Source organism: Vipera berus, assembly GCF_964194415.1.
Source record: "Vipera berus genome assembly, chromosome: 2".
NCBI lineage: Eukaryota > Metazoa > Chordata > Lepidosauria > Squamata > Viperidae > Vipera > Vipera berus.
Genome location: NC_138203.1, coordinates 199,409,207 through 199,428,465, shown reverse-complemented (window position 1 = coordinate 199,428,465; position 19,259 = coordinate 199,409,207). Strand labels below are relative to the sequence as shown.

General features: G+C 36.6%; 1 protein-coding gene across 1 annotated transcript in view; it reads right to left on the bottom strand.

The window, feature by feature from the left end:
• The window catches only part of ACSL6 (acyl-CoA synthetase long chain family member 6), a gene marked incomplete at its 5' end in the record, with an annotated part of 94,859 nt that overhangs the window by 28,551 nt on the left and 47,049 nt on the right, over positions 1 to 19,259 (bottom strand). Inside the window, 6 exons of the mRNA XM_081317075.1 lie at positions 103 to 281; positions 1,321 to 1,420; positions 1,509 to 1,610; positions 2,819 to 2,883; positions 4,046 to 4,160; positions 11,581 to 11,801. Coding sequence (XP_081173201.1) covers positions 103 to 281; positions 1,321 to 1,420; positions 1,509 to 1,610; positions 2,819 to 2,883; positions 4,046 to 4,160; positions 11,581 to 11,801 — 782 coding nt within the window. The remainder of the gene's footprint in view (positions 1 to 102; positions 282 to 1,320; positions 1,421 to 1,508; positions 1,611 to 2,818; positions 2,884 to 4,045; positions 4,161 to 11,580; positions 11,802 to 19,259) is intronic.

The window sequence follows — 19,259 nt, the reverse complement described above, 5'->3', positions numbered from 1 at the left end:
TCACATTACAAAATACTACATTTATTCTCACCCCTTGAAATAGTTTTTCATTTCACGAAAGTATGACGTAAGCTCAGATAAAGCACTGGAAAAGAACCGCACCTCTACTTCCAACATTGCCTGGATTTGGACTCCACATCTTTGTCCTCTTTCTTTAAGATCCTTTTCAAAGGGGTCCATCAAGATAATTGATTTCAAGCCTGGTGTTTGTTTTTTCTCTACATGTTCTAGTAGGACTCTGGCTTTTTCAGGTTTATCACAAACTACTATAGAAATATCAGCTAATAAAATAAATAAAATGATACAGATAATTATACTGAAATATCATCGCATTTTTATTTACAAATCACAAGCAATCTAAAATAGGTGACATTTATTCAAAGAATACGTATCAATTCCTGAAAATTCCAACCCTCTAATAGCCAACTATTGCAAATGTATTTTTATTTCCATTGTGTATACAGAGGTACAGAATTTTTTATTCTGAATCAATATCTTCCCAATTTTCCAGCCCTAGTTGTCCCTCTTGTCTGGATTATTCTAATTTTAAAACAGTAAAATTTAGAAGGGACTTAGACTAAGGAATTGACTAACTTGAATTTTTAAGCTGTAATCAAAATGAGCTTCAAAGCTCAAACTAAATTAAACCAATTCAAAACTGTTCCATTCCAAACTACTAGTTCATAGCTTAAATAATTTTTATATTTTAAAGTCAGAAGAGAAATGGCAAGTATTTCTGGTATCATATATTTGTGAATGGGAATTATATTTTAAACCATAAGATATTTATCCCTAGACTTTCTCAACCTGGCCTCTCCAAGTGATTAGTAAACTTCAAAAGCTGCAGAAAAGGCTCAAAATATAGAAATTTTAAACAGTAAATTCCCATATTGGAAATCTCATATGAATTTTAAGATCTAATAGTTGAACCTTGATTCTCTGCTAAAATTCTAATTACATAAGCAATTTTGATTCAGAAGCAAAATATTTTGAGTAAAATATTATCTCTAGATTTTAGAATGAGGACCTTTTAAGTGAAGAAACAGAGAAAGAAAGCTACATGGTTTTCTACAGTCCATGTGGTCCATGTGATCCTGCAGATATTAAATGCAGAGATGTAGTAAAATGGCAAATTGTAAAAATCCAATTAATTGAATTTTATTCCTGTATGATCTTGGTCCTTCTTCTAACGTCTCATTGAAAAATCAACTTTAAAGGAATTTTTGCTTCTGAAATACATCTTTTGAACAACCAAACCCCTGCTTAAAATACCAAAAAGTGTATTTGAAAAAATTGCTCAAACAAATCTACTCTCTTTACCTGTATTAATAATATAACGAATGGATCCGGGGCCTAATGTATCATACAGGGGAACCACAACCATGGAATAGGTATAGCAAGCCAGCTCAGAAATGATCCACTGGAAGAAGATGATAAAAGATATAAATAGAAAGAAATGTGAATATAATGAGAGTCTGGAAATAAGATTCCGTTTCTTGCAGTCTCACCTCTGGACAGTTTTGTGCAAAGACCCCAATAAATTGGTTTGGTGATGGTTTGCATCCCTTTTGGAGTAAGCCTGATCCCAATGCTTCTGCTCTTTCAGCAACCTGAAAGTGGAAATTAAGCACTTTAAAATGCCAGGTGGAATTCACTGAGACATTTCCACAAGCAATTTTTCAACTTACCTCAAAATTGAGAATTGTTACTGCCAATTAATTTAGTTGTTGTCTAACCTCAAGGCAGTTCCAGGTTTACTAATCGTTTAAGAGAGCCTTCGCCCCACTCATTTCCAGTTACTTCATTTCCAGGTGATTCAGAAATGGACTATACAACAGTACAGGTAGTCCACGACTTACAGTCACAACTGAGCCCACAATTTCTATTGTTAAGTGAATTTGTTAAGTAAATTTTGCCCCATTTTACAACTTTTCTTGCCACTGTTGTTAAGTGAATCACTGCAGTTGTTAATTTAGTAACAAGGTTATTCAGTGAATCTGGCTTCCCATTAACTTTGCTTGTCAGAGGGTTGCAAAAGGCGATCACATGGCCCCAGGACACTGCAACCGCCATAAATATGAGTCAGTTGCCCTGACAATGGGGATGCTGCAATGGTTGTGTGAAAAACAGTTATAAATCCCTTTTTTCAGTGCTATTGTAACTTCAAATGGTGATTAAATGAACTGTTGTAAGTCGAGGCTACCGTGTTTTTCCTAAAATAACACCAGGTCTTATGTTAATTTTTGCTCCAAAAGACACATTAGGGCTTATTTTCCAGTTAGGTATTATTTTTGAGGAAATATGGTACTAAATGCATCCATCTGGCTGACAATCTTAACTGGGGCTTATTTTTGGGTGGGGCTTATATTAACGAGCATCCTGAAAAAATCATGCTACAGCTTATTTTCTGGTTGGGTCTTATTTTCAGAGAAACACGGTACTACCTGTTTGCCATTACTGCAGGCATAGTCCACTCGAAAAGGTGCTTCTTACAAACTAAACAATAGAGGATTACTGTATATTATATTATATTATATATTATATTATATTACAGTAGATTTTGGATATCTTGGGAGTGGGGAAGGCACATCAGCAGCCCCTATAACAGTGATGGCAAACCTTTTAGAGACCAAGTGCCCCAAAACCGCCCTCCCACCACTGCCCTATAATATACTGTTCTCTTAGTATAATCATCTCTAACCAGGTAATTATCTTCCTCAGCTATCCAGATCAGAGTGCAGTAGAAAAAATATTTCAGATTACAGTTCCATTTTTATTGTTGTACAATTAAGAGAAAAAGTAATAATATCAATCTTACCTCTTTATAGGATAACCATTGATAAGGCTGATTAGGTTTCCTAAATCCTAAGCAGGGACCATTTTCTAGAGAGAGAAAAAACCGACACCAGGAATAGTACGTGTGATAAGCCATTTTCAAAGCTCCTTAATAATGCATTTCCTGATGGCCTACGTATATCTCAGCAGGATAGCATATTTAAAAATAAACCAGTGGTATTATTAACAATGTGCCATGTCAGCCATTTATATCAAGGATCATAAAACTCAAAAGACAGTTATCTTGATAAATGGGATTTCATTTTTTTAAATAATTCCAACAATGACAATTTTATTTTTGATGTATGACTCTGACATGACATGAAGCACACATGCTCTCTTAACATTTATCTTTTCTCTAGAATACTACAATGAGTTAATCAAAATTGGCTTCCATTCCAAATAATATCCCATTGGTTTGGTGTGTCCTATAACATAAGCAATATTCATGAAAGCCATGGTGAAGCTGCTTTATGTCAGAAGGAGTGGTAAGGATTTTTACTAGTAATAAATTTTATTAAAAGGCACAAGCTTTTGTCGGTGACATCTCATTCATCCGACATATGAAATTACTTGGAAAATGTGTTATCAGACTCCATGGAGTCACACAGCTCTCCTCCTACAAGTGTTAAGGTGTAATTGTTATTTATTAATTTGATTTACAGATGATGGGTACATAAGCTGTTCAGAATCAACAATTTTTAGTATTATAGTAGCCCAGAATAAATAATCAATATTTCCCTCTATTGTGGGCTTTCTATCTGATCATAAATTACCCCAATAGTAGATTAAAAATTCTGTAAATAAGCTAAAATAACCACTCAATTATGAAAGATTCCAAGACAACTTTTGTGACCCTACAATTTATGGGGACTGAAAAAAATAAGAGTGACTTGTTTCCTAATTGGGATTAAAAATGTGTACTCAATATTTATGCTATTACAGCAGTAAAATATCAAGTGTATTGAAGGTAACTATTAGTCCTTCTAAACTAAGATTAGCCCCTGTAACTGTCGCCATGGTAAGTTCAAACACACTCAACAACAAAGTTTAACTGCCCCAAGAATGAATTATCATCTAAATACAGTTTTTCTTCATCCAAGCTCCTACATCTGTCCTCTATAGAAGTTGGAGTTTCATATAGAGCTGTAACAATATTTTTGCTTAAAATAAATTCAGTATGATCAAAGACTGTCTTTCAAAAACTTACCAGATATATTAAAACCCCTTCTAAAAACTTCATACATGGTCCTTGCATCATCATAGTAATGAGTTAGCAAATGTGTCCTGTCACCAATTACAGATCTCCGTGCACCATTCCAGCCCTACAATGAAATATAGGTAAGTGCAGATCAAGAGTCTATAAAGGGGAAACAAAACAGGCAGTCCTTGACTTACAACAGTTCATTTAGTGACCGTTCAGAGTTAGAACATCACTGAAAAAGGTGACTTATAGCCATTGCAGCATCCCCATGGCCATGGCATTTACATTCGGATGTCTGAGAACTGGTTCATATTTATAATGGCTGCAGTATCCTGAGGTCATGTGATCCTGTTTTGCAACTTAATGACAAGCAAAGTCAATGGGGAAGCCAGATTCACTTAACAGCCACGTTACTAACATAACAACTGCAGTGATTCATTTAACAAATGTGGCAAGAAAAGTTGTAAAATGGGGCAAAGTTAGCAACATAAGTGGGCTCAATTGTGATCATAAGTCAAGGACTATCTGTGTACATACAGGTGCATTGTATCTGTAGCTAGATCCTTATTCCAGTTTCTGGAAGTTTACAGAAGCCAATAAAGTTGCATTGTGAAATAACAGTACTTTGTTTAATGTTTTTCAGTCCCCAGACAAACTACATACAAGATTGCTCAGATTCACAGGGTAATGGTGACAGAAGATCATGGAGATTAAATGAAAATTTATTTAGATATGTAGAAAATGTGGAAGAATGTAAAAAGCAGATGAAAGAATTTTTTATTATGAATATGCACAAAGGCACTTCTATTGAAAAGGTATGGGATGCAAGTAAAGCTTATATGAGAGGAGTTTTAATATATTTGATTAATAAATATAGACATAGAATGGAATTTAAGCATAAAGAAATAGAGGAGGAAATAAAGAGGAAAGAGAAAGCTTTTACTATGGATCCATCTGACAAGAGGCTAAAAGATTCAATTAACTTGTTAAGAGGTCAGTTTGATATGCTGATGGTGGACCAGGTGGCAACTAATTTAAGATATGCTAAACATAATATTTTTAATAACGCAAATAAACCTGGTAGGTGGTTAGCTTATTTATTAAGGAGAAAACAAAGATCTCATCATATAGATAAGATTTTGTTTCAGCAAAATCTCATTAAAAAGGCCTTTGTCGAATTTTATTCTAAGCTGTATGCAAGGGATAAAAGTCAAGGTTTAGACATAGATAGTTATTTGCAAGGAGTGAATATCCCGGCGCTCACACAAGAGCAACGGGAAGAGATGAATCAATTGATAACCACTGAAGAAATTATTCTAGTAATTAAACAATTAAAAGTAGGTAAGGCACCTGGGACAGATGGATTGACTGCTACTTATTATAAAAATTTACAACTACAGATGGTGGAACCTTTAAAAGAATTGTTTAGAACAATTCAATCCGGAGGGGAGGTTCCTCCATCATGGAAAACAGCATTTATAATGTTGATTCCAAAGGAAGATCAAGATCCTATACAAACTAAAAATTATAGACCTATATCGTTGTTGAATACTGATTATAAGATATTTGCAAACATTTAGCAAATAGATTGATGAAGGTTATGCAACAAATGATTCATATTGATCAAACAGGATTCATAAGCGGTAGGCAAATGAAAAATAACGTGAGACATATTGTAAATGTATTAGAATATTTAGAAAGAAATAAACAAGTCCCTGCAGCGCTGATTTTTCTGGATGCTGAAAAAGCTTTCGATCAATTGGATTGGCAATTCTTATTTAAAGTATTAGAGAAGATGCAGTTTGAGGATAAGTTTTTACAACCTATCAGGGCTAATGGTAGCTTATCAGAAGCTTGTAAAATTGAAAAGGGTACAAGACAGGGATGTCCACTGTTGCCATTGTTGTTTGTTTTAACATTGGAAATATTACTGATTAAAATACGTGATTCAAAGAAAATAAAGGGAATTAAAATAAAAGATCAAGACTATAGATTGAGAGCGTTTGCAGATGACTTGGTTATTACGTTAAGTCAACCAATTCAATCAGTTATAGATTTAATGGAAATAATTTTACAATATGGACAAGTTTCTGGATTCAAGGTAAACAGACAAAAAACTAAGATATTGTCTAAAATATGACCATAGAACAAAAGGTAGCCTTAGAAAAATTAACGGGATTTGAAATAGTTAAAAAGGTTAAATATTTGGGGGTACATCTTTCAGCTTCAAATACTAAATTATATAAGAATAATTATGAATTCTTATGGTCAAAAATACAAAAAGAGCTAGTTAGTTGGAGAAAATTACAACTGTCTTTATTGGGAAGAATTGCAGCTGTGAAAATGAATGTTTTACCTAAATTTTTATTTTTATTTCAAAAAAGATTCAAATTTGGAGGAATGGCAGAGAGGTATTAATAAATTTATTTGGGCAGGGAAGAGACCGAGAGTTAAATTTAAGATAATGCAAGATGTACGTGAAAGAGGTGGTCTCAAAGTGCCCAATCTTAAATTATATTATGAGGCGGCAGCATTATCGTCAATTAGTGATTGGTTTAATTTAACACAAAGGAGATTATTGAATATTGAAGGGTGTGATTTGTTATATGGTTGGCATGCTTATTTATTGTATGACAAAAAAGTGGATAAAGTTTTTAAAACACATATATTAAGGTCTGCCATGTTGAGAGTTTAGAAAAAATATCAATATAAGTTGAATTATAAAATTCCTATTTGGGCAATACCTAAACATGCAATAGAAAATATAAATGTGGGATTTAAACATGATGTGATAACATACTGTATAAAGAAATTCTTAGATTGGAAAAGAATGAATGGCAATTGAAGACTTTTAATATTCTAAAAGAAGAAAAAATAGTACAAACTTGGTTTCAGTATGGGCAGTTACAGGCCAGATGGAAAGAAGATCAGAAAATTGGTATTTCAATATCAGATGGGAATTTGGTAAAGCAAATTAGAGATCAAAGTCGAGCGCATATAAGAAGGATATATAATACATTGATAGAAATTGACTCAGAAGCGGAACTGGTTAAGGATTGTATGATAAAATGGGCCCAGAATTTTCAAGAACCAATAATAATGGACACTTGGGAGAAAATATGGGTTAGGAATGTTAAATTTACACAGGCACAAAACTTAAGGAAGAATTTTTACAAAATGTTTTATAGATGGCATTTAGATCCCAAAAAATTAGCATGTATGTATCCAAATTGTCAGCCAAAATGTTGGAGATGTGGTTGTGATGATGCAACGTATTATCATGTATGGTGGACTTGTAAAAAAGTTAAAGCTTTTTGGATCAAAATCTGGTGGAACATGCAGAAGATCTTTAAGAAAAAGATAAGATTTTCACCACAATTGTTTTTGTTGGGTATTATCACTGACTGTACTGCTATAGAAACTAAATTGATGCAGAACTTAATAACAGCTGCAAGACCTTTGGTAGCGCAATACTGGAAGAAGGAGGATCTGCCTACTATAGAAAAATGGACTTTGAAAGTTTCGAATTTGGCAGAAATGGCCAAAATCTCGGCATATGTGAAAGATCACTTGCAACAAAGATATATAGTGGAATGGAGAAGATGGATTGATTATATTCAGAATAAATATGGGACTACAAAGTATCATTTAGCATATGAATAATTATTAGTTATTATAATTAGAGGATATATTATTTATCTTTTCTATGGTTAAGGAGAGTTAAAGCGCGATAGGATTTAAAGAGTAATTATAGTAATTAGAATATTTTAGAGTAAGATTGTATGATGTAATACCCTGTATTCAGCTCTGGGAAGTCGGGGGCGGAGTGTTGGGAAGGGAGGGAAGGGGAGGGGGGGTGGGGGAGATGGGGTATATGTTCTAAAAATGCATTTTAAAACTTTTCAATAAAAAAAAGATTGCTCAGATTCACCATTAGTAATTCTGAGCTTCCGTGGCTCTTAAATGGTGTCAAAATGTAGGTTGCAAGCAATTCAAAGTACAATGCTTTGTATTTTGCAGTACAGTATTATTCTGTATAATTTGAGTGAGGAAACACATCAATAGTATCTTATTAATTATTAGGTTCGGTATTAGAATATGTGCACAATTCCTTTGTTTAACTGTTGGGAATGCACTGCTAAAATGCTTATGTCAAGCAGATCTGTAAATATTTTTCCTTACTGTGCCTCAGGCAAGCCCCCAAAGTACAAAGTTAAAGTGAATTCTCCATCCATCTCTGCATGGGCACATATGTATGAATTGGAATATATGTATTTACAAACATCTACACCAGGGAAATAGTCCCCCCAAAATGTTGGTTGATACTGTAGGGTTATCTTTAATTTATAAAATATAGAGGCCATTAAATTTATCCATAATAATAGAATAAAGAACTAAGTTTTTAAAAACTATTCTGTTTAAATATTCAGTTTTACATATAAAGATTATGTAGCTCAGGAGGAAAAAAGGAATAAGGTTGAAGCATAGACCAATCTCCGATTTCATGCCCCAAAGATTCTTTTTCTCAAAAACATCCATCATTCAATACTACTTGCCTACAGCCTGGACTTAAAGAATTATCATTGTGGGATGGAGAGTCACAGAAAAGGAACTATTCAGCCAAGGAATTCCTCCAGCTATCAATAACTGAGGGGTATCTCCACAACAACTCAAATTTTCATAAGGTGGAATTTAAATACTATTAAGAAACTTAAATTCAAATATGACTTGATAAATAGAATATGGTTGCAAATATTGAACATGCAAAACAAATAATAATAAGGAATGCAAAAGAATTTCAGTGGAGCATCCAGAATTTGAATAGAGCTTCTAAAAATGAATGTTATCACTTCAGATGCCTTTCTTTTAAAAATTGTAGAATATTCCTGCAAGAATCAGCTACAGATATAAACTATACCAGGCGGTGAAGAAATACAGTATCAAATCATTTGAAACATAAAACTTAAAACAAATTCAAATACAACTTTAGAAAGAGAAAATATCCAGAAAATATGTAGATTACCCATGTTCTAGACTAGACATATCAAACTCACTACGTCACACACTGTATCGGAGCTTTTCCCCCATTTTTTTTAAAATTCCATTTATATCCCGCCCTTCTCCGAAGACTCAGGGCGGCTTACAAGCTTAGCAGTAGCCTTCATTCTATGTATATGCCTGCTTATTAGGGCTTTCACACACACCCCCAAGCGGCATTATTACAAAGTCAGCTTAATTGCCCCCAACAATCTGGGTCCTCATTTTACCTACCTCGGAAGGATGGAAGGCTGAGTCAACCTTGAGCCTGGTGGGATGCGAACCTGCACTAATTGCAGGCAGCTGGTGTTACTTAAGGAGGCATTAGCCCACTGCTCCACCAAGGCTTGCCGGAAATGGGGTGGGCGCGGTTTTGTTGTGACGCATCCAACCTGTGGGCCGGCAATTTGACACCCCTGTTCTAGAAAAAATCTCTATGGTCCAGCACTTTATTTTCAAAAAGGCCAATCAATTTATATGACTGTTAAAGAGTGTACAAAATGTGAAGCTTTTCAAACTGGAAATGCCTTTTTTGAATTTGAATCAGTTGATTTGTGTTGAAAACAATGTCAAACTTAAAACACTACCAGAAGGCCATCTTGAATGCAAATGAACAGTTTAGAGCTCAAAATAATTCCTTCAAAATGACTGAAATTGGGTCACTTCAAATTTAAACCATTCAAATTTGAAATATTTTGCATGTCACTACTAGTGGTACTAAATAAAGAAGATGCCTTCATAATTTATAATTAAAATAGAAAAATATATGTCCTATAGCAGTGATGGCGAACCTTTTAGACACAGAGTGCCCCAAAACTGCCCCCCCATGCTCCGCCCCGTCCTCCTGCAGGGCCACCCACTGCCTCCATGGCCCACCGCACCGCATCTGCAGCGCCATGTCAGCCACGCCCTGCGCTTGTGCCCCGCAGCATCATCTGCACGTGATGGGGCGCGAGGGCGGTGTCTTGTTCCCACTGCCCGGCTGCCATGTCCTTGGTTGCGCTGCTCTGCATGGGCCACGCCCGGGGGCGACTCTCCTCCAGGGTGACTGCTGGTGAGGAAGTAGCCATGGGGGAGGCGGGGTTGGGGCGACGGTGTGCATGCCCTCAGAGAGGGCTCTGCGTGCCACCTCTGGCATACGTGCCATAGGTTTGCCACCACTATCCTATAGTGCAATGCCATAGTTAAGAAGTGAGGACAGAAAAACTTGGGTTCAAAGTGCCACTCAAACACAAAGCTCTCTAGATGAATGTAGCCAGTTACTCTCAGCCCAGCCAATCTCTGTAGGAATAAAATGAGGGGAGATATAATAAACTCTAGGAATTTAAGCTAAGCTGCCATGAAAGGTAGAAAGCAAATAAATATTAATTTGACTGCTGAGATGAAAAATGGTATAGTGTTAAATTGGTTGTTGTTATTGTTTTAAATCTTCTATATCTGGTTTGGTTCTTTTTTGCTGAATTGTCCTTTCTAGTTGAACCACCTCCAGCTTACTGAATGCTCAATGTTTTTCCTCAAGAAAAATGCCAGATATATCCTGGATTAAACAACTCAATTAATTCAGCAATAGCTCCACAAACCACAATTATTTCAAAGATCTAAGATGTCATGCTCAAACATGGGCATGGAACATCTCAAATTAACATTTTTGAATAACCATGTTTTAACCCTCCCAAGCACAAACAAATAATGTATGTGTATCGTTTCCAAAGGAAATGAAATACATTTTAAATAAGGCAATAATGAAGATTCACAGATACTATAAAAGGAATCTCAATAGCTTAATTAGTTTGTTTTGTCTGTGCTTTTACAAATATATCTCCAAGGATTACACAGCATACTTCAAACAAATAAACAACATAAAAAAAAATCTTAAGAGAATTGATTGCATCATCCATGTTATTCAGGAAACGTACCCAGTAAAATGTTATTTTTCAAAGAATATCTTTAAGATATTCTTTTTCCTGAATCAGATTTTACTTCAGCACATTCTGCCATAATTAAGTGGTTTATTAAGCAACACCAAGCTAATTAAATGCTGAAGTATTGGTATTTGGATTACCATATTCACTAATACGATTTCTTCTAATAAGCAAATAAGGGACATTTTACCTTAATTCATACACTTCCACAGAGCTAACCTCAAGTTTTTCTCTTGAAAATCTTGCTAAGACAATATTTGACTATTTGTTAAAAAGACTCATACATCATCACACAAAGAATACATCCTATAAAATGCATACTATGAATCACTTGCAGACTCTTTTCATGTACCTAAATATGAACGTCGTGCAGAATAGCATGTCCCTCACAACTAAGGCCCAGGAAAGCCTCTCTGGGTCAGCCATTGTACTAATTATTAGATGGACAGACCACAATATTTACAAATCTACTTATGAAAATTGTCAAAAGATCAATGTAATAAAAGGAACAGCAACTGCTAATAAAAGCACTGCTGAGAAAAGGCATGCCATAACATTTAATTCTACCAAGATAATCCTCACCTCAATTTCTTCTGATTGCATTAGGAGATCACATGGTGGTTTTACCGCTTTGGGACGGTTGACAAACCAATATGCAATGATAGCTGCAAAGGCACCAATTCCCACCAAAGTAGAAGCTGGTAGGCTTCGGAAAAACTGGCTGAAGTCTTCAAATTCTGGAAGGCGTAAATTCCTTAGAATCTCTTGTGCTTGCATCTTTTCAAAGACTGAAATCACTACCTCTGCAGGATCCAGAAAAGAAATAATGAAATTAAGTTGACAAGGTTTAAGAATTGCAGACCAGAGAAAGAACTACTCCAATAGGTTGAAGGCCAAAATTCAACTTACAATCTCAGCACAATAAATCAAAGTGCAATTGTTAAAATGTTCCCAGGCTTAAATTAGTTAAACAGAAACCAAGGGGCTGACCTAAACATTACTTTTTAAATAGATTGATGGTGTTCAGTCTTAGTGATCACATGGATTTTCTCCAAGAACTTTAAAAACAGGGCTACAACTTTCTATTCTGACATTATTGCTCCTTTCAAACACTTCTAATGAGGTTTGAAGCTATTGTGAAATGAGGGCCTTTCTTCCTTCCTTCCTTCCACATTTATACTACCATATTTGGAGCAAACTGTGATGATTTACAATATGCATAACTATAAAACAGATATATTATTACAATTGCCAATCAATAAAAGCGATGAAGTAAAAATCACATGCGCCAGTATAATCAATCATGGCAATACAGCACTTTACTTCAAAAGCCCATTGGAACAGTCCTATCTTGGCAGCCCTAAAAGCAATGGGAAAATACTGTATTGTCTAAAGCACGGGTGTCAAACTTGCCGCGTCACATGACGTGTTGTGACGTATCACGACTTTTCTTGCATTGCCAGAGCTGGGGTGGGCAGGGCCTCCACATGATGTAACCAGCCTGCAGGCCGGCAGTTTGACACTCCTGGTCTAAAGGTTCCCACAGTTCTCGTTTCTCATATACCAAGCATCTCTAACAAAAATGTGCACACAGGATGGGTTAATTCTACCCTGAGAAAGTGTCCTGGACAAACCAGAGAACTAAGAAATCCCTGGGAGTTAATGCAATGGCCAGAGTAAGGGTCACAAGATTGAAGTGTTCCTGACATGCTAGCATGCGGGCTTCTGCCATTTGAAACAATTGTATTTTCTGTGTTATGTAAAGTACTTTGCAGCAGGCCAGTCAGTGAGCTTCTGATTTCCAGAATATATTCTGCTTCACAGTATTTCCAAAGAAAGAAAGAAATAGGACCTTTGCCACTCAACTGTCAAACTTTTCTTTCTTTCTTTCTTTCTCTTTCTTTCTCTTTCTTTCTTTCTTTCTTTCTTTCTTTCTTTCTTTCTTTCTTTCTTTCTTATCTATCTATCATCTATCTATCTATCTATCTATCATCTATCTATCTATCTATCTATCTATCTATCTATCTATCTATATCCAAAGTTAAAATACAAAATTGGGAAAAACAAAAAGGAAGAAAAAAATAAACATCAAGTGCTGACAAAAGAAAAATAAAAACTACTTGTACAAAATATAATAAATGACAAACATATTTATTAGCACTAAGGTTAAATATAAACTGTCCACCCTGGTTGAATGCTGAAAAATATATCTGATATATTTGGTACATTCTCCCCCGTTATATAACAGGTCTGCAAGTAATTAGAAACTTTCCCATTTATATTTAATAAAAATACTATGTTTCATAAAAAAAGTCACCTATGTGGAAATCTATTTATTTAACAGTCTGTCGACCCATCATCTGTTCACTTTATATAAAAAAAGAAAACAGTCAACAGGTAACCCCAAGAATAAAACTAATCTCTGAAGCCCTCTGTTTAACCATTGATTATTGTAGTTAACAAGCAGAAACTCCACAGCTTCCAAACACTTATAAATTTTCTAAACCACTGTCTCTAATCCAGTGTTCTCCAATTTTTCTGGCTTGGCAACCCGGCATGGGGGGGGGAAAGAGGATGGTTTTGAGCGAGGGGCAAGTGCGCATGCGCGTAGTTTCATTTGTGTGAATGGCAATTTGGTGGGTGTCCATCACTCACATGAGTGGAGCTGCGTGCATATGTGCACCAACCCACCACTCACACAGCCTGGTTGCAAATAGGTCATGGCCCGGCAGTGGGCTGAAGCTCACAGGCTAGGGATACCTGCTCTAATCAATGCTGTTAATTTCACTATTTCTACCAGTTAAGTGAATTTTAAAGTTCATCCTCTCTTTTTCTTTCCAATACTTAGCGTATAATTGCCAGCTTTTCTGACTAAAATAATGTAGATACTACCGTAGCTCTAGATTATTGTCTATGTGTGGTAACTCCTATCCTGTGACAACAAACTCTTACTAAGAGAAGATGCTGTCAAAACAAATTCATTTCTAGATGCCATAGTGTATGTAATGTGATGCTTTTCATTTTGAGCATTAACTCCTGGTAAAAATACTGCAACACACTGACAAGATATGACAGTTTTCCTTGACTGCATACTAAGTATGCAGAGCTTCAGTGTGAGAACAACTGCAGAACTTTAAACAGAGGATAGTTGACAAATGTTCATTTTCAGTTTTTGAAATGATTCCTTAAATAGCTTGGAGATATTAGCCTATCTGTTTGAAGGAGCAGCTTCTTACATATAGAAATTAAATTATTATTATTATTATTATTATATGTTACAGACCCAGAGCTCCAAAGATTTATTGAATGATCTTACCCGGAAAGATAACCTGTTGGAACTGACTAGGGCAAAAGCAGGGGTCTTCAAATTTGGCCCTTTTATGATTTGTGGACTTCAACTCCCAGAATTCCTCAGCCAGCATGCCTGCTGAGGAATTCTGGGAGTTGAAGTCCACAAGTCATAAAAGGGCCAAGTTAAGAGTTTTTTGCGGGATGCACCGTATGTATGAAGTCCTCCCTCTCATTTCTACACTCAAGCCTCCCTTTCCTAATATTTGTTTTCAATTGAGGAATCATATAATGTAATATATAGGGGCACTGCTCCCATTTATAGAATTTATATTGTACTTTGAAGTTTTAGTTTTCTTATCATAGTTGGATTTCATCAATTAGAATTTGTATTTATAATAATTAATGGCTGACACACTGGGAGCAGTGAATCATAAAGATGACAGATAAATAAATTAATGAGGTAGCATCAGAGAAATGAATGTTATTTATGCTAATACGGTAACAAGCAGAGGACAAGTATGGCTTCTCTCCAAACATGCTACAACAAACTTACTGTTCCTCTATACATAAGTGAAAATTAAAAGACTATGTAACCACCAAAGTATAGGTGAAATCATCTCTCTGGGATGAACCATAGTGTCAGGGTTTAACTTTAAATTATGATACAACTGAAGAATATTTCAAAAATGAATGGTAAATTTGGTAAACCTAACCTTTGATGGCTATCATGAAGAAATTAAGAAGCAGAAAGGAACTCTAACAGCAGTACAGGTAGTCCTTGACTTACAACAGTTCATTTAGTGACCAAAGTTGCACTAGCACTGAAAAAAGTGGTTATGACCTTGGCAGCATCCCTATGATCATGTGATTAAAATTCAGAAGCTTGGCAATTGGTTCCTATGTATGACCGTTGTGGGTCTGGGGTCATGTGATCCCCTTTTGCGACCTTCTGAGAAGCAAAGTCAATGGGGAAGCCAGATTTACTCAACAACCGGGTTACTAACTTATCAACTGCAGTGATTCACTTAACGACAGTGGCAAGAAAGGTCGTAAAATGGTCATAAAATGTTAAGACTCACTTAACAAATGTCTCATTTAGCAACACAATTTTTTGGCTGAATTATGGTCCTAAGTCGAGGACTACCTGTAGTTGTCCTGTCTCAGAAGCTCCAGTTATAGCCATCACATCAATAAATCACTATTTATTCCAGTTTCTCAGTTTCTTTCATTTCTTTACAAGTTAAATTACACCAAATATTGCGGGAGAAGGGGGAGATGCTTTTTCTTTGCTTATACTTTAAAAATTACAGAGTACAGTACCATTTCCTCCCCCCCCCCCTTTTTTTTTCTTTCCGTACTACTGGACTAATGATTTTAAATAAAATCCCTTGGTTATTCTTCATTTCTTTTATTAACAAAGGCAAGTAACTTACTCTAATTCTTACCCTTTTGATTTAATTCTTCTTAAGGAATGTGGGTCACTTTTTGAGTGAATTGCATTTATAGACAGTATGGTATCTTTTTTATTAAAATGGCTTAAGAAATAATTGTTCATAATCAACATGAAACCAAGCTGTAGTTATTCCAAAATGTTCCATGAAGATCGAGAAAGAGAAAGGCAGAAATTTTGTTGGCTATACCTGTTCCCATCTGAGTTCCACCATTTATATTTATAATAATAACTACTCAACTGACTAGTGCAGGGGTAGGCAACCTGGCTCTTTTATGACTCATGGACTTCAACTCCCAGAATTCTGGGAGTTGAAGTCCATGAGTCATAAAAGAGCCAAGGTTGCCTACCCCTGATCCTAGTGGAAATGGGCTCATGTTCACTTTTCTTCTGTATGCATTGTTTTTGAATATTTTCAAGTAGGTATTCAATATAACTTTTCACTTGTGGTTTACCTTCATATTTTTTATTTAAACCTCAGACTAGTAACTACAATGTAAAGACATGTCAATCAAGTATTAGCAAAGCACATTCATATAACAATACACCAGCAGAGGGACTACAATGTAAAGAACAGATCTCATTGCATTTCTAAAAGTGGCCAGTAAACATATATAAATATGCCTGGTGGATGAGGCAGTACAATATCAATAAAGTTTCTTGCTGGAGGGCTATTTCGACCACTCGCTCACGAAAGGAAGGCCCTGCCTTGTGGCACAACCAAAAGCTCTTCATCTCAGAATGGAACAAGATAGATCTTTCCCCAACCAAATCCCAAAACATGATATGAATCAGGATCTTTGATGGGGAACAGGAATCTCCCATATCTGAGGATGGAACGGAGCAACTTGGTGCGGCCAGCTCACTGCTGCCAGCCCGCCGCCACAAGTCACCTCTGCCAACTCACCACCTCTGAGTCGTTGAAGGACAATTCACCACAGCCAATTCACTGCAGGGACAACACTCTATGGGTGGCTGGAGGGAGAACTGGGCAGGCAGGCAGGCAGGTGGGTGGGTGGGCAGAATGTGGGAGCTTCCCATTTTCACACACACCCGTCGCCACCACTGCTACGCTGAACTCTGGGCCATTCAGAATTCAGGCCATTTGGCGGCAGCAGGCAGGCAGCAGCAGCAGCTGGGAGTGTCCCATTTTCACATCCGGCAGCAGAGGCAAGGGATATGAAAATGGGGCACATCAGCCACCACCTCCCTGCCACCTGTCCTGCCCACCGCCGAATGGCCTGAACACCGCCACTGTCATCCAACAGCCCGAACTGTGAACAGCCCAGAACTTGGAAGGCCGGCAGCGGCAGCAGCAGCAGAGGGGGATGTGAAAACGGGAAGCCCCTGGCTATTGCCACCATCACTGTTTGGCACTTTTGCCTGCCCACCTGGCTCTCCCGTGGCAAGTTGTCCCGGTGGCGAATTGGCTATTTTGAGTCATCCTGCGGCCACTTGGCAGTGGTGAGTGGGCAGAGGCGACTTGATGGTGGCAAGCTGGCCACACCAAGTGGTCCTAGACCCATCTGAGAAATATTAACAAGGAACAGTTAGTTCAGGGCATTTTTACTATACACAATTCAAAGGTGTCAAATGGCAAATATTAATAATGAAGTAGCTGTCATGAAAGATCTCCTTAGCAAAGAAATGAATGTATCTCCAGTGTCTTTCACCCTACTGATCTTAAAGAGCAAGCATCCAAGGGTTTACCTGTCATTCTGCACAGTTTGTTAGGAAATAGATATAAAAACTTTCTATTCTGCTCTTCAACCAGCAGACTAGGTTTTTTAACTACAGAGACATACCTAGGTATCACTTCCCTGGCTGGCAGAAAAGGGATAGATGAACAAATGCCTATTGGGAGTGAGTCTAAATTAAATTTTATATGGCTGGCCAATGATTTGATAGTGTCCCGTTTATCTTTGACAGAAACAGTGAACCTTGAGGATTATGGAAAAGCAGGTGAAAGTAAAGTTTTAACCTTTGCCCCAGTGCAATATAATCACTCAGCTTGTACATAACAATGCTTCTTTTTGTTTCTTTGGGGTCACACAAAACTATTTTATTTTCTTTCTTTTAGCCAAATTAAAAACCATCAACAAAAGAACAAAACTTTTCTCTAACAAATTATACGCTACAGATCACAAGAGTAAAAATGCACAGCCAGCCCCAAAACCTAGTTCAAGGAAGCAAATAATTTTTGCTTGGATTTACAAAGAATAAAATACATGCATAATGTTTTTGGTTCCAAGAATTCACCTTTCTGAAAACTCCGTTTTCATTTTCTCACCCTATCATTAAGGCCAACAATATTCAAATTCTACAGCAAAGGGGAGATAGAAGACCGTTCAAAGTCGGGATTTTATTTCTTAATACTTCAGCTCCAATCTTGCTTCAGTAGCCAGTGCAATCAAAGTGAGGCTTTACATACACTGAGAATAGCATTGCTACTTGGTAAGTATGGGCAATCAAGCAGTGGTGAGGAAGCAACTTTTTTTGCTTCTTTATAAACAAAACAATCATCAGAGTTGTTTGCAAAAAATCCAAAAGAATTTTCCACAATAGAAAAAATAAAGAAGTTGCACAGAATTAATATGCACTTACCTTGGTTAAGTGTGAAAGAGCAGTCATACAATTGCTTGAGAGGAAGACAAATCCAGTCCAGTTATAATATAACACTTTATAATATAACATTTTTGGCAGCAAAGGTCAACAATCCTCACTACCTCTTTGCTAATATACTTAACCTACCCAAGAAGCCTGCCTACCTTAAGAAAGCTCCTGGTGGAGCTGCATCTTTTTTACCGTGTTATTGTGGACTGTAACCCCAAAATCAACATCATTATCAGACTAAGGACATGTTGTATCTTTCTACACTGTCCTCTTAACTGCCCTTCAAGCTTTACTGATTCTTTTGGGACCCTGGTTTCACATGGCCACTTCACAGTTTTTCCGATCTTTATACATCTTGGCTATCCAGAATTTGTCTCTTTCTTAGTTTTCTGTTCCCTTGTCGTAGCTGTAACTGCTTTGGCTGGCTAATAGAAGGACATTTTCAATTACTTCAAGATCCAGACTTCTTTTGCAAGCCTACCAGTCTTCTGCTGCTACAAGCAGCCATTCATATTCTGGCAGAATTGATTGTGCCTCCTTTCTATATTCAAAACTCTTCCCTTTGGCCAAGCAAAGTGGAAGCTTGCTAAGTAACACCCTGTTACTATGGCAGCAACCCTTTGTGTTGAGAAGCACCCACAGAGTTGTTTTTCAGAAAGAGTGTGTAGGATACATCCTGTAATCACACTTGCAAGATATCTCATACAACAAGGATGAGATACAACTTTTAACCACTCCCCCTCTGCATCTGTAAATTGAATTTTTTTAGTTCACACCTACTGCTTGAGTAGGGGAATATACAAATCTAGTGTAGTTGTACTTGGATCCAATCTCCATTTACTCACTCCTCGCTGGGCAATTTAGAAAGTGACTTCAGTTTATATGAAGCCTATACAACTTGCAATTT